This window comes from Pelodiscus sinensis, chromosome 20 (genome assembly GCF_052426305.1).
Source record: "Pelodiscus sinensis isolate ZL-2025 chromosome 20, ASM5242630v1, whole genome shotgun sequence".
In the NCBI taxonomy this organism is placed as follows: Eukaryota; Metazoa; Chordata; order Testudines; family Trionychidae; genus Pelodiscus; species Pelodiscus sinensis.
In genome coordinates, this window is record NC_143071.1 from 19,827,136 (window position 1) to 19,851,338 (window position 24,203).

General features: G+C 47.2%; 2 protein-coding genes across 2 annotated transcripts in view; one reads left to right on the forward strand and one right to left on the reverse strand.

Annotated features, from left to right (window-relative positions):
• The first annotated feature begins 566 nt into the window (after window positions 1-566).
• Window positions 567-14,813, forward strand: CDK3 (cyclin dependent kinase 3). Its single transcript, XM_025178140.3, has 7 exons — window positions 567-826; window positions 3,876-3,953; window positions 7,226-7,346; window positions 8,643-8,813; window positions 9,565-9,666; window positions 10,959-11,162; window positions 13,790-14,813. Exons 1-7 carry the CDS (start codon window positions 711-713, stop codon window positions 13,910-13,912), a joined length of 915 nt encoding a protein of 304 aa, XP_025033925.2. The 5' UTR covers window positions 567-710; the 3' UTR covers window positions 13,913-14,813.
• Window positions 14,814-18,469: 3,656 nt separating this feature from the next.
• EVPL (envoplakin) overlaps window positions 18,470-24,203 on the reverse strand; it is a 44,078-nt gene continuing 38,344 nt past the window's right edge. Inside the window, exons 22-23 of the mRNA XM_075903624.2 lie at window positions 24,107-24,199; window positions 18,470-22,269 (exon numbers count right to left, since the gene is read on the reverse strand). Of these exons, the coding sequence (XP_075759739.2) occupies window positions 18,820-22,269; window positions 24,107-24,199 (3,543 nt within the window). The 3' untranslated portion in view covers window positions 18,470-18,819. The remainder of the gene's footprint in view (window positions 22,270-24,106; window positions 24,200-24,203) is intronic.

Here is a 24,203-nt window from a genome sequence, read left to right on the forward strand (position 1 = left end):
GCTTTGCAGCATTGAACTGAGGGATAAACTTCTCCCCTGCCTATGAATAGTATGTAGCACAGCTCAAGATATACATGTTTGTTTAGAGCAGTGTTTCCCAATTGGTGCTCCGTGGAACCCCAGGGTTCCGCGAAGCAAAAGTAAGGGTTCCACGAGAATGTGGCATTGCCCTGCCCCCTCTTAAAGAGACAGTGTATTTTGCAGGGGGTTTTTGCTCGACCAATTCTGACGGGTGGTTGTTTTTTTTTTCTGCTTGCCAAATTTTAGGGTTTCCCCTGGCAATCCTAGGGGTTCCTTGAAATTATTTGAAGCTGAAAAGGGTTCCGTTGCCAAATAAAATTGGGAAACACTGGTTTAGAGAGTAACACTGCTACGAGACATGCCCCAAGGCTGGGAAGGGATCTTGCCGTGGTGAAAGTCAATGAACGTGTTGAATGTGGATACAATGGAATAGATGTAAGTGGGGTTACTATTAAGGGGAGTTTTCTTTGCTGGGGGATATTGCTATAGAAAGGGCTTAATCTATATCAATACCTTCTTCCATACAGTAGCACCTTAAGATCATGGGATGTTCATTGAAAAGTGGGGCCTGCTGGTACTCCACAGCAGCGGGCAGTGTTAAAATGCAAGAATGTGCAGAACTGAAATGACCTAGTGGGACTGACTAATGAATTAAGGGAACATTTCAGTGACACGCCTGCTGACGGACAATGGAGACGTTCCAGAAGGTGGAGAAGATTGGGGAAGGCACCTACGGTGTGGTGTACAAGGCTAGGAACAAACGGACAGGCCAGCTGGTGGCTCTGAAGAAGATCCGTCTGGATTCGTGAGTGTCTGAAATCCACAATCCCAACCAGGGTCCAGCTCAGACATTCCACCCTGAAGCCAGACCTCAAGGGCCATGCCAATGCTAGGATTTGTAACTGTATCTGAAAGGTTTTCCCCACACAGCTGCTATTGTAAGATGATTTGAACCCTGGATTTCTTACTTGAGGTCCCCTTAAAACTGTATGCCCTGACTCCAGAGGCAGGTCTTAACTGCAACAGAGTTTGAGCTGCTTGTAGCTTTCCTTTTGGGGCAGGGAATTTGTTATAAAAAGAGGATGGCAGGGTGATTAAGAATGACAAAAGGCTAGGCATTCAAGTACTTGAAGGATTATTAGATCATTATGAAAACATTGCCGGGTACTCCACTTAAAAGATAGGAGAAAAAAAAAGAATAATAACGAGTGATGTGCTGCTGGGATTTGCATTTGAATCATTGCTGTTAAACTTTAAAAAAAGCATGGCCCTGTAGCACCTTAGAGATTAGCAAAAAACCCTGCTCTTAAACTTATAAATGTTCTTGAAAAAGGGGTGAACAGTGACTAATCCAAAGCTGACCGCAAAGAGTTACAAAGGGATCTCACATAACTAGGTGATTGGGAAATACAAGGGCAGATGGAATTCAGTATTGATAAGTAGGGGTGGCCCGTGAGCATAGGCAGACTCGGTGATCACCTAGGGCGCTGCCTTCAACAGGGCGCCCGGGGCACCCGATTATTACGTCACGGCCATTGACTGCTGTGCATGCGGGGGTGCTGATCGCGCATTCCACCTGAGGCGCCAGCTGCCACAGCCGGCCTCAGGCCGCTCCTGTTGATAAGTGCAAAGTAATGCACATGGAAAAATAAAATCCCAACTAAAATAGCTGTTACCACTCAAGAAAGAGATCTTGGAATCATTGTGGATAGTTCCCTGAAAACATCTGTTCAGTGTGCAGTGGCAGTCTAAAAACTAAAAAGCTAACTGAATTTTTGGAATCCTTAGGAAAGGAATAGATAATAAGACAAAATACCATATTGGCTCTATATGAAGTCATTGTATGCCTACGTCTTGAATAAGTCACCCCATCTGAAAAAAGATATATTGGATTTGGAAAAGGTATAGAAAGGGCACTAGAAATTATTAGGGGTAAGGAACAGCTTCCATATGAGGAGAGATTAACAAGACTGGGACTTCACAGCTTGGAAAATAAATGGCTAAAGGGTGGAGAGATATGTTAGAGGTCTAGAAAATCCTGAATGGTGTAGAAAAATAGAATAAGAAAATGTTATTCATTCCTTCACTAACATAACACAAGAAGTTGACCCAATTACATTTATAGGCAAAAGATTTAAAACAAACAAAATAAATTATTTTTTCACAGTCAGCGTGTGAAACGCTTTGCCAGGAGATGGTGAAAAAGCCCAAACCATAACAGGGTTCCAATAAGAACAAAATAAATTCAAGGAGGATAGGTCCATCAATGGCTACTAGCCAGAATGGGCAGAGATGGTGTCTCAGCTTGTTTGCCAGAAGATGGAAATGGGCAATTATGAGGATTGCTTCTTTTGTTTACTCTTTCTGAAGCACCTGGCATTGGGCACTGTTGGAAGAGAGATTACTTGTCTAGAAGGACCATTGGTCTGACCCAGTGTGGCCATTCTGATATCCTTATGTAGATCTGAAATGTATCTGCCCCCTTGCTGTAACTTACCAGACCCCACTCCACTTCCAGGGCTGAGATAGAGCCCAGGAGTCCTGATGGGGTTTCTCTCTTCACATAGTAAGTAACAAAGTAAAAAAAAAATTGTAAAGCTAACTGTTAAGTTGTCTGCCAAAAAAAGTAGAGTTTTCCAGTGCCTTAGTAGCCCCTGGATAGAGGCGATGTGTGTGTGGGGGAGAGGGGGCAGGTAGATGGGATTGATTTCCCTCCCCATTTGGTGCTTGGCTTGTACTGAGCATGCTCAGTAAGGGTGTGTCTACACTGCCCCCCTAGTTTGAAATAAGCTATGCAATTTGAGCACAGCACTTATTTAGAAAAAAATTGCTACTCCAAAACGTCCCTTACTCCTCGTAAGGATGTGGAGCGTCAGAATAGCAAGCCCGTTACAGGCGCACTCAAAAGACACGGAATAGCTATTTCGGAATACCTCCCGAAACAGCATTGCAGTGTAGACGTAGCCTAACACTGCTAAAGCTTCTGTCCTCAGTCCACCCCCATGTTCTCACTCTCTTCTCTCCCCCCCATCATGGGATGAACAGGTTGGCCCCTCCCTACCAAAATCTGAAATGGTGCCCCTGTTTGTCCAGACGGAGCATAGTTTAGATATCTTAAGATAAAAACCCAGTCCAGAAGGGAGCAGCAAACCAAGCTATCGTTGTAAAGCACAGCTATGCCCAAACCATAAGCTATCCAGTCCAGTTTGTGCTGCACTGTAGACAAGGCTTAAAATTCCTATTTTCTGCCCTCTGGACACAATCTTCACCCCTCAACCAAACTTACTAAGTAGTATGGCAAGCTAAAGGCTCCCAGGCGGGAATGGGAAATGCCTCAGTCTGAGAGCAAATATCCCTAAATCACCTGGGCCACAGAAGCTGTGCTGATTGGTACTTTGTCATAACAGTCCCTTCTGCATGCTCTTCCCCAGGCTTCTCTTAAAGCAGTTGTCTCCCTTGTCTGGAAGGCATCAAAATGGGGCCAACACCTACTGGAACTTGGCTAGGTTGACACTGCCTGTGTCAATGGGCCATCCAAGCTATCTTAGGGCTCAGATTTTCAGAAGTGCTTCTCACTCATGACGACATGTATGGCTGAATTCTTATGTGTGCTGAACATTTGAAAACCTGATCCTAATCTCTCCTGAAAATCTAGTCTTGAGTTGCCTAGAGACACAGGGAGAGGGTTCTAGATCGCAAAGCCTTATATTTTATGTCCCAAGCCTCAGTGAATATCCACCAAAATGAAATGTCAGAAAATATCTGTGAGTCATATAAGCAGCTGAATTGGTGTCTACTTGCTAATATCAGTCAAGAAAATAATGGGAATGCAATAAAGTTGGTCTTCCCCACAGGGAGACAGAAGGTGTTCCGAGTACAGCAATCCGAGAAATCTCTCTGCTCAAAGAACTTAAGCATCCCAACATAGTCAGGTAAGAGAAGCTCTCAGTCTGGCCATGGAAATAGGGTGGGTGGATCATTGCCATTTACTCACTACTATTGATCAGGTTCAGTTGTGTCAAGCTGAGGAGCCTAAGGATGTAAACAAATGTCTCCCAGCTTTGTGTGTGCCAAGTGAAAGGGTTGTTGCTAAAAAGGAAACAGACAAGGCATGTCTGCTCATTCTGTACCTCTCACTTAGCTATTTTTCAAACCGTAATTGCCTGTTGAAGTCCTGGAGGGTTTGATACAGTCATTACTGACACAGGGCAATGGAGAAGGCCACTGGGCATCTTAAAATTTCCAGAGGGAAAAATCATTTAAAGATGCCCAATGAATCATTTTAAATGCCAGTAAGTCCTCTACAGAGCTAATGCAAGTACAGAAGGAAAAAGAAACATATGAAGACTACGAAATTGTACATTTGCTCCACTTAGGATACTAATTCACACTGTCCACAGAAATGTGTCCATCTGACTTTAAGTTCCAGATGCTTCTTAATGTGTCTGTGTCTAAAGGAGCTAATGCAGAAGATGACTGTGGCTGTAAGACTGTGGTAGAAAAATTCAAATGCAGAAACGTAAAATTGTGTCTGGTTCTTGACAATGTAGACACCAAACAAACAGAAATGGAGCTCAATGGCCAAGAAAACCAAATGCCATGCTTGGGCTATGAAAACCTGTAGGGTGTCTTACAGCAGGGCTCCAGCTCTTAGGGGGTTGGTGGTTTCGCTCCTTTTCTCAACATCAGCCAGAGCTTCCTGGCCACAGCCAAGCTTTCCTGGTCAAAACTTATTTCTTTTTTAGTAAAAACTTAAAAAACCAACTAATAGTCTTGTAGCACCTTAGAGACTAACAAAAATGTATCATGAACTTTCTTGTATGTCTATACTACAGAGTTTTGTCAGAAAAACGGCCGTTTTTCCAACAAAACCTGAGTTACGTCCGCACTGCAATCGTGTTCTTCCCAAAAGTAAATCAAAAGAACAAAGGGGTTTTTCTGGCACTCGTAATCCTCTTTCTACAAGGAAGAAGCCTTTTTCGAAAAGAGCTTTTTCGGAAAAAGGTGTGTGTGGATGGGGAAGAGAGAATTCTTTCGAAAGAAGAGGAAAAAGCTTAGGTGCCTTGGTGGCCACTCCATCCATAGCAATCACAGTTTAAATGCGAGATAGCGCCCATTCAGTGTGGACACTATCTTTCAAAAAAGCAAATCGCTTTTTCGATGCACTTTTGTATGTGGACACTCGTTCGAAAGAAATTTTTTTGGAAGATCTCTTCCGAAAAAGGTTCTTCCGAAAGAAGCCTGCAGGCTGGATGTAGCCTTAGTGACCTTTCCAAGCAAGTTTCTTTTCCCCTCTTTAAAATCCAGGCACTAGCTATTTCTGAAGTGGCTATTTTGGACAGCAGCAGTGTGCTGCAGATTACAATCACCCTGCCAACTAGATTCATAGTATACCTACACTTCAATGAAAGCCCCCTGGCCAGCCCGGGACAGCCTAGATCAGCGGACTCAGGCTTATGGGGCTATACAATTGCAGTGGAGATATTTGGGCTCAGGCTGCAGCTTGGGCACTGAGATCCCTTGAGCAGGTGAAAGTCTCGGAGCCCAGTCCCCAGCCCAAGGCTGAAGGTCTACACTGCACAGCGAGGGTGTGTCTACACTGCACCTGGAGCTCGAAATAAACGACATAATTGTAGCTTATTTCAAGTTAATTTCAAAATAGCTTATTTCAAATTTAGCGCTCTCTACACAGCACTTATTTCAAAATAACCCGCTATTCTGAAACATCTCTTACTCCTCGTGGAATGAGGCTTACAGGGATGTCGGAATAGCAAGCCATTATATTTTGAAATAATGGGCACACTCAAAAGACGCGGAATAACTATTTTGGGATACTTCTGGTATTCTGAAATAGTGCTGCAGTGTAGATGTAACCTTACAGAGCCCTGGAAGCCCAAGTCAGCTGACCCAGGTTCCCAGACTTGATGTTGTGAGACATTTATTGCCATGTAGCCATCCCCATAGGCCAAGAAGGGACAATTGTGATCCTCTACTCTGGACTTCTGCATAGCACTTGCCAGAGAACTGCCCCACAAGCGTTCCTAGAGCAGAATTACAAATGGTCAGCAATGGAGAAGCCACTATGGCCTAATCAGTGGTCCCCAACCTTTTGGGGCTGCTGGACGCCTGGTGGTGGGGCTGCTCACACGCTGGGCACCCAGGGGCGGGGCCACACATGCGCCCGGGGGCAGGGCCACCCATACGCTGCATACCCGGAGCTGGCGCCACCCATGCGCCGCACTCCCGGGGCTGGCACCGCAACTGTGCTGCACATCCAGGGATGGGGCCGCCCATACGCTGCGCGCCCAGGGCCGGAACAGCCCATGTCCTGTGCGCCCGGAGGTGGAGCCGCCACTGCCCATGCGCTGCATGGCCGGAGTCGGCGCCTGTACCACGTGCCCAGGAGCCGGCAGCGCCCATGCGCCACGCGCCCGGTTGCAGGGCCACCCATGCGCTGCATGCCCAGGGCCAGTGCCACCTATGCACCGCGTGCCCGGGGGCGGGGCCGGCCCCGATCACTCGGCGGGCACCGCGTTGGGGACCACTGGCACTGGTGCGTATTGGCTATATTTTTGCTGTCCTCAGCTGGTCCTTGTTCCTTTCAGGAATACCCATTCACATGCAGAATGATTCTAGCCACCTTAAACGCTTCCCTCCAGTCTTACCTGATCCAGCACCAGCTCCTGAGCTGGCATAGCTCTGGCTTTCAATGGAGCTATGTCAAGGGACAGAAATTGTGGGATCTGGTCCTATTACACCATTTACAAACTATCTGCTGCTAACAGAATGTAGAGAAAAGCTAGTAAGGCACAAGGTATTTCAAATAAACCCTTTTCCATTCAGTTGCTCAGAAAAGAAGCTAGCAGGAGGATTATTAGCAGTGTTCCCTGTAAGCTGAGCGTTTGGGTAGCCGCCCATGAGAGATTCAGATGCTGCCCAGCTGATTAGAAGAGCACCCACAGCTCCCATAGCTGGCAGCAGGTTTCTAGTGGTGGTGTACATCTGCAGATGCCTTGGTGCACATAACATTTATTCCACACATGGATAGAAGAAATTAGAGGGAACATTGATTGTGAGCCTGCTAGTAGGGAACTTTTTACCCACTGTCCTCACTACTGTTTATGTATTGGTTTGGAGCCCTGCTGTATAAAGCTAGTCAGGACTGTTTGTAATAAGACAGGTTATGGTTGTGTTTTGTTTTTAGGCTTCTGGATGTTGTGCACAGTCAGAAGAAGCTGTACTTGGTATTTGAGTATCTGAATCAGGACTTGAAAAAGTACATGGACTCGTCCCGGACAGGGGAGCTCCCTTTAAGTTTGGTAAAGGTACAAAGTTTAGAGAAGTAAGAGAGCCACTATGGCAATCAGTGCTGGCTCCAGCCATTCTTGTGCCCTGGACAGCAGGCGCGCAGCGCATGTGCAGCCCCCGCCCCCAAGCGCGCAGCACCCCGTACAGTTGTAATCAGGTGCCCCCCATAGATTGGCGCCCTGGGCAGCTGCTCAGCTAGCCCTCCCCCTTAATCCGGCCCTGATGGCAATATACCTGCAGGTGGTTAAAGCTGTGTTTATACACGCTGCCCTCTGCTGGATGGGCCCAGGACTGGTCCCATTTGTGTATAACGCTGGTCTCCAACCTTATTAAACACAAGAGCACTTGTGGAATGAGGTTTACCACCTAATTTGATTTAGGGGCTTTATTCCGGAATCCTGTTTCACTGCCACGTGTAGATGCAGGCAGTTACTTTGGGCTAGACAATTTCTAAAATGGCGACCGGCCAGGAACATGCAAATCAAGCGCGGGATATTTAAATCCTGGGCTTGATTTGCAATTCCGGTCGCCCTCATTAGCCTCCCTAGATCGATCTAGGGGGCTAGTGTAAATGTACCCTAACAGATTTATTAGGGCATGAACTTTCATGGATAAAAACCACTTCATTAGCTGAATTGGAGTGGGTTTTACCCATAAAAGCTTATGCACCTCCTCATTCTTGCAGATACAGACTAACACAATTACCCCTCTGAGACTTTTCACGTGTGTGAAACTTTATACTGATTGTGGAGATTGTAGGTAAGTTCCCATGATAATTAACTGACTCCCACAGAAGGCAATGGGAGCTGTGAGTGTGCAGCACCTCTCTGCGTGTCAGACCAAGATGTTGTTTAGTCTGAAAAATTCTAGACTTTAATATGTGGTTTGTTAATTTCCCACCAGCCATTTCTAGGCTTCTCAGCTTGTTAGACTAGCCACAAAGTTAACTGAAGTTGGAAGATGTTGTCCAGGTAGCTACTGCTAATTATTTTTATAATGGGAAACCTGCTGCTGGCAGTGTCAGTGGATGTGACACCTTCTGTCCCCAAGATAGCAGGGATAGGAATGTTTCAGTGTATTGTAGGGTTATGATCAGAACCTCAATCATGGGCTTGGACGGAACTAAAGTGACAGTGTCTGGGCTGTGGGGGAAAGGGGGGGGGGAGATGTTAATGAAACAACGAAATATTTTCCATACAGATGCTGGAAAATTCCCTAATGAAGATTTGTCATATTTCAAAGGGTTGTAATTTAAGCCAGCCCACTGTTCCACACAGTCTCATTGCATTTATGTCTGAAATCTCTCCTCTTAGAGCTACCTGTTCCAGCTGCTGCAGGGTGTGAACTTCTGTCACTCACACAGAGTCATTCATAGAGATTTAAAGCCACAGAATTTGCTTATCAATGAAGCAGGAGCCATCAAGCTGGCAGATTTTGGCCTGGCGAGAGCCTTCGGGGTTCCATTGCGCACGTACACTCATGAGGTAAAAAAGGCGATTTCCCCTCTGGTCTAAGATGCTTTCACTGGAGTATCTCAGGGCACCTCTCCCCCTCTCTCGCTTTCTGATTTAGCTAAACTGATCTGTTGAATGATTGGACTCCCATGAAAAATAATCTACTCTATGAATTTCTAATTGCCCATCCCTGTAAAATACATGTGGGGAGTTGCAGTGGCCTGCATTCCTAATTAGGTGCCTGTGAACGTGGAAGGCAGAGATTGATGTTGTGTGTAAAGAATCTTATCAAGATGAACACAGCAGAACAATCCTTGCTAATCTCAGAACCGTGTGGGCCTGTCAAGTGAAACTAGACTACAGAAGGAGTAAGTCAATAGGTGGACCTTGGGCCAAATCCAGATTACCTCATGGACCCCAAACATCTTTTTGTTTTCTTATTATCATTGGGGTTTTAAACATTTTCTTCTCTGAAGTCTGGACCAGTGTTCCCTGTAAGCTGAGCATTTGAGTGGCCACCCAGGAGTGATTCAAATGCCACCCAGCTGATTAGCAGAGCACCCACAGCTGACAGCATGTTTCTACTGGTGGTGCACTTCTGCACACACACACACACACACACACACACACACACACACACACACCTCAGCATACATAACAAAATTTATTCTGCACATGGATGAAAAAACTTAGAGGGCACGTTGCTCTGGGCACTAGACAATACCTTGACAAAAATAATTATCTATCCTGGGACTAAAGCTTTTGTTTTGGCTTCTTGTAGGTGGTAACTTTATGGTACCGGGCCCCTGAAATCTTGCTGGGATGTAAATACTATTCGACTGCAGTGGATGTCTGGAGTATTGGCTGTATCTTTGCAGAAATGGTAGAACGTTTTAACCACTTTCTAAGCTAATGGCCCCTTTTTATCATCACCTTCATGCTATTCAGTCTCATACTTATCCATTTCTTACCATGATCCTGGATAGCACTGGGAATACATGGTGGAAAAGGCAGCTAGGAAGTCAACAACTTCTTAATTGTGGATTCAGAGTAATATTCACTCCCCCCAGGCAGGGCGCAGCACAAGCACTAGCTACCACTCAGAGCCCACTTATCGCTGTTTGGAAGATTTAAGTGAGCATAACCTTTGTCTGCCTTCTGTATGAGGGTGGCTTTTAGCCTTAGTTTTTGGATAGCAGGTGCTAAGACCTGGGTGCATTACAAGGATTGTGTCCACCTTTGCCTGAGGTTCTCACACGGTGGTCTGCAGAGAGCTGACATTTCACCGCATTTGCAAAAAAGTCTGGGTTCCTTTCAAAACAGCTTGAAACAAGGCAAAGACAGCTGTAGCTGCTGCCACATGAGGGCTGTGTCTAGACTGCATCCCTTTTTCGTAAAAGTGATGCAAATTAGACATATCGCAATTGCAAATGAAGCGGGGATTTAAATCTCCCCCGCTTCATTAGCATAAAAATGGCTGCTGCCTTTTTCCGGCTCGGAGCTTTGCCGGAAAAAAGCGCCAGTCTAGACACGGATCTTTCGGAAAATAAAGCCTTTTCTGAAAGATCCCTTATCCCTCTGATAATGATTCTGATAATGAGGGATAAGGGATCTTTCAGAAAAGGCTTTATTTTCCGAAAGATCCGTGTCTAGACTGGCGCTTTTTTCCGGCAAAGCTCCCAGCCGGAAAAAAGCGGCAGCCATTTTTATGCTAATGAAGCGGGGGAGATTTAAATCCCCGCTTCATTTGCAATTGCGATGTCTAATTTGTATCCCTTTTACGAAAAAGGGATGCAGTCTAGACACAGCCGAGGGGTAAAAGCAGATGATGCCTTCAGGGAATAGAACAGTCATTGAAGGGAGGGACAGCCCCCAAGGGGAGTGGAGAAGGGAAGCAGGTAAGAAGAGAAATACACCCAGGGAAACACCCAGGTAATTATATACGCATGTGAGGGCTGAACAGACAATGGGATGGGGATGGTGGAATGAAGAGGGCAAACAGATGCCATATTTATCTTTCCCAAACAATTGAATTGTAGACAGTCATTGAACATGTTCCTAATGTTACTTTTCCATGCAAGGAGTTGCCCCACCTCAGAGATGAGTATTAGTCTTATTTGCAAACAATGTTAAGAAAACTCAGCGGAATAGATCTGGTGCTTTTGTTTCTCCCAGGTGACAAGAAAAGCGCTGTTTCCTGGGGATTCTGAAATTGACCAGCTCTTCCGGATTTTCCGCACCCTTGGCACCCCCACCGAGGCAGGTTGGCCCGGGGTAACCCAGCTTCCTGACTATAAAGGAAATTTTCCCAGGTGGACAAGAAAGGAGATGAAGGAGATTGTTCCGAACTTGGATCGTGATGGGAGAGACTTACTGGCGGTGAGTGGTGGGTTATGGGCAGGTGTTGGGGAAGTTCAGCTCTTTCAAATCGGGCAAATGAGGAGCACATGCTCTGCTGAGATGACAAATAGCAGGCCAGGTTGCATTTGTGTTTTGCTTCCCCCCAAACCAGGCTGTTGTATTTTGGATTTGTTGGCGACGAAGGCTCCCCCATGGGAAGAGGGGTTCATTACACTGGGCTCCATGCACAAATCACTCAATGAAACACTCTGGCCTGTGTTCTGTTGGCAGTGACATAAGAGGATCGTGATGGTCTCTTTGAGCCCTAAACTCTATGAATCTTTTCTGTTCAGGTTCCTGTGACAACATACAGCTCTGTGGTATCTGAGCACCTACATAGATGAAGGGCCCTGGGGGCGATTGCTGCTTTTCCTCTTCTTATTTCCCTCCTATGTCCCTCCAATAATTTGTGCACTGAAAAACATAACCTGCACATAAATCTTGTTTGTAACTACAGGTTCCCAGCCCCATTCAGCCTTGGAGCTACTGACTTGAGTTGCTAAGTGCTACCACCTAGTAGCTGTTGTGCCAGATCCGTGTATATTGATAAATCTCAGTATACATTCATGCCACAGTTCTTTCACCCCCCCCCCCCCCCCTTAGTTAATAGAGTAAGAAAATCCTCCTGTCATGGAACAGCTGTTTCAAACTACACTCAGTAGAACCTGCTAGGACACATAGTCAGGTCGCTATTTAAAGACTTCCTCTGCTTGTGATTTTTTGACCAAGATGACAGGTTATGGGGCAGTAATTTACTGGGGAGATAGGAATGATATAGTATGACATCTAACTGCAGCATGGCTGGTGTGCTTGTCTGGAACAGACTCCTACCCTGCATGTGCTCAGGGCAGTGGTGGATGTAGGGCAGGGCGAGCGGGGCGGCTGCCCCGGGCCCCACGCTTCAATAGGCCCCGCGCCAGCCCCACTCGCCCTGCCCTATATCCGCCGCTGCTGCCCTTACCTGCTGGAGCTGCCTCCGCCGCTGCTCTTCGCTGCGTGTCCGCGAGCAGCTCCACTAGCCCGTGGCATGCGCCCAGTGGTGGCTCTTTGCCATGGAGGCGAAGGGCGACGCCTGGCCATGGTGCCCGGGTATCCCGCTGCTCCACGCTCCTGCCCTGTCCAGAGAAAGGCTGGTGGTGGCGTGGTCTCTCCCCCGGGGGAGCCCAGACCCCTTTCCCGCCACACCCGGGGGCAGAGCGAGCCACCAACCAGGGAGACCCTGTCTCCTCCCGCCAGTCCCCACCTCCCCCCACTCATGGGCACAGCGCGACCCAGATCCAAAGACAGCAGGGCCCCCCATCCCTGGGAGCAGGGGGAGTTGCCAGCTGCCCCCGCCCAGCCAGGAGCTGGTCAAGAGGCTGAAATGGTCATTTTGGCCTGTCTGATGAGTCAGACACCCCTGCCCGCTGGTCCTCCCTATGGCCCATCTGTGCGCCATCCTCCACGTAGCCACACCCTGCCTGCCCCCCAACCCGAGTGCCCACACGCTGCCTGCCCCCCAAGTCCCAACACCCACACGCTGCCTGCCTGCCTCCTAAACCCAGCACCCACGCACTGCCTGTCCCCCCTCAATCCCAACACCTAATGCTTCCTGGTCCCCCAAGTCCCAACACCCATCACTGCCTGCCCCCCCAAGCTCCAACACCCACACGCCCCCTGTACTCTCCCCAAGTCTCAACACCCACACTCCACCTGGCCCCCGCACGTCCCAATGCTGCCTGGCTGCCAAACACCCAACGCTGCCTGGCACATACCAGCCATGGGCAGCCAAAGAGAATCTACTGCGAGCCAGGAGCGTTTCGTAGGTCTTTCGATTATATCGATTGAAAACGACCTGTGTAAAGAAATGTACTTTACTGACATGATTGAAGAATGTGCTGTCAAAAGAGCTAGACAGCTAGAACAGACTTAAATACAAATGAAAATGTTTAATTATTAATGCAGAATTTTGTTTAAAAATGAATTACAATATAATTAAAATAAAAATTATCCCACTAAACTAAGTTTCTATCAAATTTACCCAATTCACATGTAATATGAAAACAGCCTTCAATTTGAGCATTTGATGTATTTTTTCTCCAAAGGAGGGCCCCGTGAAATTGTGCTGCCCTGGGCCCCGCAAAACTCTCATCCGCCCCTGGCTCAGGGCACAATGTGCTAGCTCTGACCCAGCTCAGACAGGCAAGGTCCATGGACACAGACCCTACAGGGCTTTTTGGGCGCCATCCTTTTTCTAAATAATTGGAAAACCATGTGGCTTGGTGGTTGGGCACCTTTCTGGGGACTAGCAGATCTGGGTTCCACACGAAGCCTTGCTACGCTATGACCTTAAGACTTAGGTGAATCGCAACTTCTGTGGATCTCAGGTTCTACTTCTGTAAAATGGGGATATCAGTCTATATCTACTTGACTTGGACATTGCCATGTTTGATTAAAGTCCACAAAGCCCTCTGGGCTTATTAGCACCATATAATAATTGCTACCGGCTGGAGGCCGGAGTCTCCCCAAGGGGACATGGCACTGATTTGTGCTACTGGAAAACTTTACATTTGGGTCAATTAAACATTCTGCTTTAAAAAACCAAATCCTCTTGGTTTCTTTTGCAGCAATTGCTGCTGTATGACCCTGACAGGCGCATCTCAGCCAAGGCAGCACTGAACCACCGGTACTTCTGGCAGAGCCCCCGTGACACCAAAGACCAACACTTGCTGCAGAAACACTGCAGATGAAAGGCTGCAGCACCACCTGCCCACCTGGATTCTTGATGCTGGGCTCTGTGCATCAGGGCATTGATCCTTTTGGTGGCTTAAGCAGGAGGTTGGCCTGTGTTGTAATACACAGGCTAGGGCTGAAATGCCTGTGTATTATAAAGGGACCCGGAAGTGTTAGTTCTCAGTTAAACAGAGGGAGTTGGAGGTGTCAACCATTGCTGGGGGTATGTGTTATGGCAGTTAGATCTTATTGAGGTTGTTGTTACATATGATAGAGATGGGCCTGATGACACCATCCATTAGCTGACGGGGGGGGGGGGGGGGAAGGTGGGAAGTAGATTCTCAGAGTCTAAAGCCACTTCCAAATGCTTGCCTCTTTGGTGGGGTGCGTAGCAGACGTGATGGCTGGTGCAAGGCAGATTGCCTTTCTCTTTCAGAACCCATAGATTATCCTGTCCTGGTTTTGGTTCAAATTGCAAATATGTGTCAGTTTCACTCCCAGCATCAGCTAGTGCTTGACCTAAAGCAGTGGGGGGAGCTACTGCAGACTGACATGAGCACCACTTTTTAGTGCTATTAATAAGACTAGGGGCTGTTGGTATTAGATACATCTTTGTATCTAATGTAATTCTGTTTAAGAATTTTAGAGTTTAAATTCCTAGTTAAACAGCAAGTGCAATTATTTTAAGAATGATCTTCATTGTGCTAGGAGGAGAACCAAAACCTCTAACTAGGACAATGTGTGAAGTCACAATTCTGGAAAAGACTCCCTTTTGTTGTCCACACACACCTCTAGTTCAGTTACTTTGATTAGCTTTGAAAAACGAATGTACTGTTTATCTTTCAAAAGATTTAGCACTAATTTTCGATGCAGTTGTGGGGAGTCTCTTCTATATTAAATAAATGCATATGTTTTGTTCATAAATCTCGATTGTTTATGTTATAGGCTGCTAAATTGTTTAGCAACCCCATGGCTCAAGGCAGTGATAGAATCTGACAACCTCTCGCGTATGTTAAAACCTCAGCTGGTGTCCACAGCACCAGCTTTTCGAGTTGGTCCATTTCTTTATATAGGCCTTCTTTTTTCCCTTTGCCACCTTCTTTTTTCTGTGTACAGGCCACAACTCCTGTCAGCTGCTGAAGCATCACACAGTGTTTTGTGTCTTCTGCTGATTTTTCCACAAAGACATCACTGCTGCATGGAGAAACAGAGTTTCTCTTAAACAAAAGTTGGTATGGAGTTGGGCCAATAACAAAATACTGCCTCACCTACTTTGTCTTTAATGTCCTAGGAGCAACATGGCTGCAACACTGCAAATCAAACGATTGTCAGAAGACCTCATGAAACAGCTGCTTTGGGGGATTAGGCTGCCCCCAATTAAGGGTTACTTTCAGATTTGCTCATTTCTAAGGAATGAGAACACTGTTGAATCCTCATTCATAGGTCCTGGGACTAGCACTCCCTGGCTTGAAGTGGTTTCCATTATATATGGGGGTTATTGTTTAGGGCTCTCGGCACCTCTTATCGATACACTGTTCCAGTCTTCTTGTCCTCATTGCTGCTCTCCTCGGAAAGCAGCAGCTAAGAACATTGTACATACAAAAAAAAGTTGGTGCAAGGTTGTACTCTAGTGAAATTTTATGTTTTCTAAGAACATAAGAACAGCCATACTGGGTCAGACCATCCAGCCCTGTATCCTGTCTGCCAACAGTAGCCAATACCAGATGCCCCAGAGGGAGTGAACACAACAGGTAATCCTCACGTGATCCCTCTCCTGTCACCCATTTCCAGACAAACAGAGGCTAAGGACACCATTCCTACCCATCCTGGCTAATAGCCATTGATGGACCTAACCTCCATCAATTTACCTAGCTCTTTTTTGAACCCTGTTAAAGTCCTAATCTTCACCACATCCTCCAGCAAGGAGTTCCACAGGTTGACTGTGCGCTGAGTGAAGGAAAACTTCCTTTTGTTTGTTTTAAACCTGCTGCCTATTAATTTCATTTGGTGACCCCTAGTTCTTATATTGTAGGAATAAGTAAATAACTTTTCCTTATTCATTTTCCACACCAATCCTGATTTTATAGACCTCTATCATATCCCCCCTTAGTCTCCTCTTTTCTAAGATGAAAAGTCCAAGTCTTTTTAATCTCTCTTCATATGGGATCTGTTCCAAACCCCTAATTGTTTTTGTTGTCTTTTTCTGAACCTTTTCCAATGCCAATATATCTTTTTTGAGATGAGGCGACCACATCTGTACGTGGTATTCAAGATGTGGGCGTCCCATGGTTTTATATAGAGAATATCATATTGCCTCTTTCTTATTCTCTAGCCCTTTTTTAATTATTCCTAACATTCTATTTGCGGTTTTGACTGCCATTGCACACTGAGTGGATGTTTTCAGAGGACTATCTACAATGACTCCAAGATCTCTCTCTTGAGTAGTTGTAGCCAAATAGTCCCTATCATATTGTATGTACAGTTGGGATTATTTTTTCCAATGTGCATTACTTTACACTTATCAACACTAAATTTTATTTGCCATTTTGTTGCCCGATCACTTAGTTTGGTGAGATCTTTTTGAAGCTCTTCACAGTCTGCTTTGGTCTTAAGCACTTGTAGGCTATGTCTACACTCGTGGCTTCTTGCGCAAGTACGGCCGTTCTTGCACCAGAATCTGCAGAGCGTCCACACTACCTGCCCGCTCTTGTGCAAGGAAATTGACAGTACGGCGTGGTAAGAGAGGGCTCCTTGCACAAGAGTTACACCTGATAAAAAAGAGCGTAAGCCCTCTTGCGCATGCGGGCAGTGTGGATGCTTGGCAGGGATTTCTTGCACAAGAAAGCCCTATGGCTAAAATGGACATCAGAAGTTTCTTGCGCAAGAGAGCATCCACACTGCCATGGGTGCTCTTGTGAAGAAGCACAGTACGCACGTGGCAGTGTGGATGTTTTCTTGCGCAAGATGTTCTTGCGCAAGAAACGGCCAGTGTAGACATAGCTGTAGAGGCAAAGTATTTATTAGCTATATATGAATCATGCCAAAATAATTATTTGCAGCTATTTATTTCCATTTTAAAATCAATATGATTGGACACTGCTGTTTGTTTTTAAGCAGTACAAGGGAAGTAGTACCCATGTACTGATCCAATCAGGGAAGAGAGACAATACTATGAGGCTTATCTGATCCAGCCCACTCAAGCCACACAGTTTGAGTTTCAAACATGGATGACCAATTTGTATCAATTACCCTTTGAATAGCAATCTGAGAAACTCACGATGTGCTCATGAAAATTCCAAGAGAAAGGAAAGAGGCAAAATCTGCTAAGCAAGCTAGTAGTTCTTGGGGCAGTTCAGACTTTGTTGCCAAATCTTTAGGTAGGAGGAACCCGTTGCCCCATTGAACAGTCTGAAATGCTGGTGTGATGCTTACTGCTGAAATCCCAGGTCTGTGAGGAGGGTTGCATAAACTATTCTTTGCTGATCCTGAGCACTGTTGGGTCAGGAAAGTAGACTGGCTCATCCCTAGTCCTTCTGAATCTAGGGGCCTGCAAGCTGCACATGATACACCACAGACTGCTTGGTTAGCTTCCTGCCTATAAACCAGTTTGCCCAGCCCTTGTAAATATCTGTTCCTCTTGACTATGTCAGAGGGCAAATTATACAGAGCAATTAAGTACCTGCATTACAAAACTCACAATCCTTTAATTATACAGTATTCCCCCAAGGCTTTTAGTCAGCACTGAAGAGCAGTTATGTAACATTTTTAAAAGTGCACCAATGTATCTAAGGGTGCCATAGCCCCTTTGTGTGCTGGGAAGGGGAGCAGCAGAGTAGTGAATGGTTCTGCAGGTTTTTTTAATCCCTTTCCAATAGATGATTAACTGAAAGGAAGGTGAATCCCCTGTCTAGGAAAGCTCCAAGGTTGCAGCACAGTTACGGTCTGCAGAGGAGAACCTCAGCTTCATGAGGTGCTTAAGACCTGGAGGATTGTGACTGACAGACCAGTCCTGTCCATAGATGGCTCAGGGAGGCCACCCCAGGCCCTGTGCTTCGGGAGGTTCCTCAGTGGCTGACTCAACCCTCCTATTGATGGGACACATGTGGGGCAGCACCTTGCCCCCTACACTCACCCTGGTGGTGGGAGCCAGTGGAGCCCCGCAGCCTGCTCTGTGGTGCCCCACCCTTTCCCCTCTGCCAACGCTTGTGCTTGGCTTTTCTGTGGCAGCAGGAAGCAGAGTGTCCCAGCCCCAAGGCGCTCTGCTTCCCACTGCCACGGAGAAGTGAGGCACAGCAAACTGGGAGGACAGGGCAGGGCAGGCTGCTGGGCCACTCTGGTTCCCAAGATGAGTGTGAGGGGGTAGGAACGGGGCAACTCCTGCTGCTGCCCAGCCTCTGCTTGTATCGGTGGGGTGTGGCCTGTGGTGGGTGGGGTCTGCTCTGGGCCCTGAGCCTGGAGTCCTGGGGGAGGGGTTGCCTCAGGCCCCACCCCGCCCCATAGGAACTTCTGCATGTTTTGACTTTACACTGACAGGTGGGTGAGACCATCCTCCATTTTCAAAGATAACACAACAGTGGAGACACACCTAGTTTTATTGCATGCATAAGAACAAACACATTTAAGAGCACGTTCGCTTCTTGGCTCCCTCCTCCCACTCCAGGTGACAGGAAGTCACATAGTTTAAACTACCACAAGCATATTTGTTTAAACAAAACCCCCTCTCCTGTCCCAAGAGGGCAGAGGTGCCCATGCTAGAACCCTTTCACCCTGATGAACGCCTTTTCTTCCTCCGTGCCCATGTTCTGGGGAAGTGAGATCAGTTTGCTATAATAGCGCGCAGCCAGAAATGCTAGGCAGTCTGTTCATCTGTGAGCACCGCCCTGGATTAATATCATGGTGGGATTGGAGGGTGCATGGAGCCTTCTTAGTACCTGAATCGTGACCGCATGGGAGACGGGCTCACAGAGCGACGAGTCTGAAACCCCTCAGAGGCGGCTGGGAGCAGCAGGAGGCCATTTAGAGGATCTTTCCGGCAACGAGTCATGGCTTCCTTGTAATTCATCTTTTCTTTGGTGATTGGGTCAGTAAGATCCTTCTCATAGCTGGGCTCGTCCTGGAGCATCTTGGCCAGGTCATCACTAATCATGCCTGTCTGGGCAGCTTCTGACACTGGGATGCGACCAGTTTTCTTAGGATCAATGAGCCCTCCGGTCAGGTGTTGGACCTGTAGGTAGGGGAAGGCACTGTCCTTGGTCATCCATCCTTTCTGAACGGCCTCTCCTACAGACAGCCTCCTCTTGGTCACAGGGTCCTCAATACCTGTGAAAGCTTTCTGGGCATTCATCAGCCTCTGCATGTAGGTGCTGTCGATGAGCCCTCGGTCTATTGCTTTGTGGACAGAATACCGGTCCCGTGTGATGAGGTCTACAATGCCCCCAGTGGCAGCCTGGGCCTCTAGCAGCTTTTGAGCAGTCATGGGATCCAGCATCTTCTTGGAGACCGACGTTCTTATGTTGCACTTGGTGTCTGTGGTAGTGTCGAACACTCCGGCAATGGGGAAACTGTCGTCGCAGAAGCCTTTTTGCAAGCTCGAAGGAAAGAATCTTTGGTTCTGCTGCATTGTCGGAGATGGAAGTGGAGACTTGGAGATGATGGAGCCAATGGACAAAGAGGAGGGAGGCTTGGTTTCCCCTGCTACCAACAGAGCAAATTCCGAGATTGGGATCTTGCCATCCCTGTATAGCTGGTACTCCTCTTTCGTAATCTTCCTAAACCTCAGGGCATCCTCGATGGAGTATTGTTTCCCACTCTTCTTGTCAAGAAGGACAGAAACATCCCCATTGGGGCCCAATGTAGTGAGTTCCTCCCAGTCACACTCTAGCTCTTGCAGCTGGATGTACTGGCTTCTGTCTATGATACCTCTTTTGTAGGCCTCATAAGGAGACATATCCTTCCCTGTGTCAGGATCCAAAATGGAGATTTTAGTGGAAAGATTAGTCTCTCTCATCTTGGTTTCATGGCTCATTTCCTCCCGGTTGACCCTGGACTGGAGTTCCCGGATGGACCTCTCTTTTTCATAGATCTGGTCCTTCTCTCTTAAGATAGCTGCCTCCCGGAGGGAGAGCTCTTGCTCACGCTGCATCTTTTTTTGCCTGTCATTCTCTGTCTTTTGGTTGAGGAGTTTGGACTCCTCCTGGAGAAAGAGGACTTTCTGCTGCTTCTGCCTTTCCAGCTCCCTCAGCTCACTCTCTAGGTTGGCTCTCTCTTGGATAGCCAGGTTTCGTGCTTTCTGGAGATCAGCTTCCTCACGGGCCCAGGTCCTTTTCATGCCTTCAGCTCTCTCTATTTTCTCCTTGAGTCGTCGTATGTCCTCTTCTGAATTTTGCCGGGCAGTTCTCTCTCTGCTCAGCAGCTCCCAAATCCGGGCACGTTCGTTCTCTAGCACTCTGTCCTTCTCCACTCGGATAATCTCCTTGTAGATGGTCTTCTCCTGTGATTTCGTTTTCTGCAGAACATCAATCTTGACCTGCAGGTTCTTGCACTCCCTCTGCAGGTTCAGAACCTCCGTCTTTTCATTGTCTAGCTCCAGACGCAGCCCACTAGCAGCCTGCTCGAGCGCTGGATCCTTCTCTAACTTGACCACTTCTTCCATGATGATCTTCTCTTGCACTGGGGCGGGGCTTTCCTCTATTTCCTTTATTTTCATAGTTAGCTGACGCAGCTCCTTTTCCAACGCAAGCCTCTTGTTTCGATCTTCCTGGAAGTTAAGCAGCTTCTCTTTCTCTTCCACCACAGCCCGAAGCTGCTGTACCTCACGTTCTACACGACGTTTGTTGCTCACTTCCTCGTCCAAACTCCGACTCAACCTGTTGTGCTCGTCTCTGAGCTTTGGATCCTTTTGGGTGAGAACCACCTCCTGGACCACTACCTTTTCTTCAGGCTTCCTCCTCTCTAGCAGCATATATTTGTTCTGCAGGTCATAGATGGTGTCCTCAGCTGCTCTCCTTTTTTGAGACACATTGCGCACCTCTTGGCGGAGGCGATCAACTTCTTTTTCCAAGAGTGGGTCACTCTCATATCGAACAACTTCCTTGTTGACCAGCTTGGTTTCAACCTTGGATCTTTCCCTTTTCCACTCATCCCTTTCACCCTTCAGTCGGATAAGCTGCTCCTGGGTCCTGCCATTTGTGTTCACCAATTCATTGAGCTGCTGCTTCAGCCTGTCGATTTCCCTAAGAGTCTCTGGACTCGTCTCGAGTTTCACCACTTCCTGGGTCACCTCCTTGTATTCCACAGTTGGTTTCTGAGACCTGAGGATGCTCAGCTCAGACAAGGCCTCTTCCACCTCCTTGTCAATCTTTATCCTTTTACTAGTAACTTCCTGGAGCTCCCTGTTCAGGCGAGTGATTTCCTTCTCTGTTTCTGGATCTATCACAAAAATTTCATTGACTCTTTCTTTTACCTCTACCTTAGGTTTTTGCCTCTCTGCAATGATGTACTTGCTTTGCAGCTCTGACAGCTCTCCTATTAACACCACGTTCTTGTTCCTCTCTTCTTCAATGAGAGTTCTAAGCTTAGAAGATTCTTTCAGCAGTTCTGGGTCCTGTTCTATCTTCTTCACCTCCTTGACTATGATTTTGGGCTCGGCAACTTCAATCAGCCTTTCTAGCTCCTCGATCCTACTATTCAGTTTGGTTATTGTGTCCTCCACAGATTTCTTGTGGAAGATTTCTTTGTCAATTTCCATTTGCAAAGTCCTGACAGCCTTCAGCATCTCTGGGTCCTTTTCCAGCTTGACCAACTCTTTCACTACCACTTTCTCTCGGACGTTGGGCTGCTTCTGCTCCAGAACATACAGCTCCTTCTTAAGCCGTTCAAGTTCCAAGGAAGCAGCTGAGCTCTGTTCCCTGAGACGCTTGATTTCCACACGCAGGCTGGCTGCTTGGTGATCCAGGTTTGGATCCCTCTCGATTTTAGTGACCTCTTTGGTAAGCAGCTGGGCCTCCACCACCTTCCTCTCTTTCTCCATCTGGGCGAGCTTCTTGTTCATCATTTCAATATCCACTTGCAGGCTGTCCCTTTTTTTACTCTCATCCTCAACCTGGTGCATCATCTTAGCCAAGTCGCTCTCCATCTTTGGGTCTCGGTAGTATTCCACCACCTCCTTTTCTTCCACTCTTTCAATGGGCCTTTGAGTCTTGAGCTGCAGCAGCCTGTTTCTGTGTTCTTCCAGGTCCTGCTGAACCTTTGCCACTTTGCTCCTTTCCTCCTCCAGCTGTAGTTTCAATGCCTGTGATTCTTTTGTTGGCGGAGCCAGATTTTCTGACCGTTGCATTTGCTCATATTCCACCTGCATTTCCTCTTTTACTTCCTTCTGCCAGGAGAAAGCAAGAAGTTCATTAGCAAGACAAGGAGTTAACACCACTCTTAGAGCACGGCATCCGTGGTCCTTTCTCTTCATCCTAAAGTCTTACAATGCTGGCCATTTGGAGAATGGGACTTGGTGACAGCAGACAAAACTCAGAACTCTGAGTGCTTTCTTTCTAATGGACAAGAATCACTTAGCCTTTGATTAAACACAATAAGCAAAAATGGATGTGATTGGGGTAATGTTCTCTCACGTTAATCAAGCACTATTGGAGTCAAACTAGCAAGATCTATAGGCAGGGCTCGACAAATAATGCAATCTACTCGCCCATGGCGAGCCCTGTCTGTAGGTATTTATATCCTTAGGGTTATCCAGCAAGAGGAAAAGCTAAATTCCTACCATGCTGGAATACCAGCTGTTGGGTGGTTCTCTCTCTGAAATTCCTAGTATCTAAGCCAGGGCTGGACAAGATGTGGCCTGGGGGCCAGATCCAGCCCACCTAACTCTGGGTATGTCTACACTACCCTCCTAGTTCGAACTAGGAGGGTAATGTAGGCATACCGCACTTGCAAATGAAGCCCGGGATTTGAATTTCCCGGGCTTCATTTGCATAATCGGGGAGCCGCCATTTTTAAAACCCCGCTGGTTCGAACCCCGTGCAGCGCGGTTACACGGGGCACGAACTAGGTAGTTCGAACTAGGCTTCCTAGTTTGAACTACCGTTACTCCTCTTTTCACGAGGAGTAATGGTAGTTCGAACTAGGAAGCCTAGTTCGAACTACCTAGTTCGTGCCCCGTGTAGCCGCGCTGCACGGGGTTCGAACCAGCGGGGTTTTAAAAATGGCGGCTCCCCGATTATGCAAATGAAGCCCGGGAAATTCAAATCCTGGGCTTCATTTGCAAGCGCGGTATGCCTACAGTACCCCGCTAGTTCGAACTAGCGGGGTAGTGTAGACATACCCTCTTTGATCTAGTTTGTGGACTACATCTGGCTGCTTTCTAGTTATATCCTGCTGTCCATGACACTGAATTTCCAGGCGGTGGCTCAGGCAGCAGGATCCTGTTTAAATGGCTCACAGGAGCTACAGCCACAAGCCCTTTAAATAGCTGCAGCAACACCGGGTGGCTGCCAGGCAATGCGGTAGCAACAGGGCCAGAAGCTGGGAGCCCTTTGCTGTGTTTTAATTCAAAGCCTCCAGCCCCACACTCCCCTGGGGGGAGGCTAATCCCCAACCCCGCCCCTTTTACCCAAGGCCCCGCCCCTTCTGGGGTGGAACCGGCCCGTGACCATGTACCAAAATTCATTAAGTGACCCCCTGTGAAAATTATTGCCCCCTCCCCCCTTCTGATCTAAGCACAGTGAACACTAGATAATCTTAAGTCTGGATCTCTTTTATCCTGTTTAAAAGAAACATTAGTTAATACACTCAACGACTACACATGGGCAGGGCAGGATCTTGAAGCGCTTATCTCTCACTGGAAAGATGGTGTCTTTGGTCAGCAATAGTATTAGAGATGTAGCCGCACGTACCAGCTTGTTAGTCTTTAAAGTGCTGCATAGTCCTGTCTTTTGTATGGTCAGCAAGGCCTTGGTGAAGCAGGGTTCCTTGCCCACTCAGAGGAAACAGAGCCATCTACTGGTTCACCAAGACAATTGCCTGCAGCACAATTGTGTTTCCCAAGTTTCCATCCCCAAGCAAACCCTGCTTGACTTTGAAATCTGGTGAGATCAGTTTGAGGCAGGACCTAACAATTCTGCTGCATGACACTGATCTATAACTTCTTCCTTGCAAGCAGGCCATGTGTCCCCCCGCAAAAAAAGATGGGAACACTTTGCAAATACCTTCTCCATAACCTTTTTGGCAAACTCCAGCCGGCTGAGTTGCTGCTTGTTTTCTGCTGCTGTCTCCGTGTAGAGTTTTGTTACATCATTCTCCTAA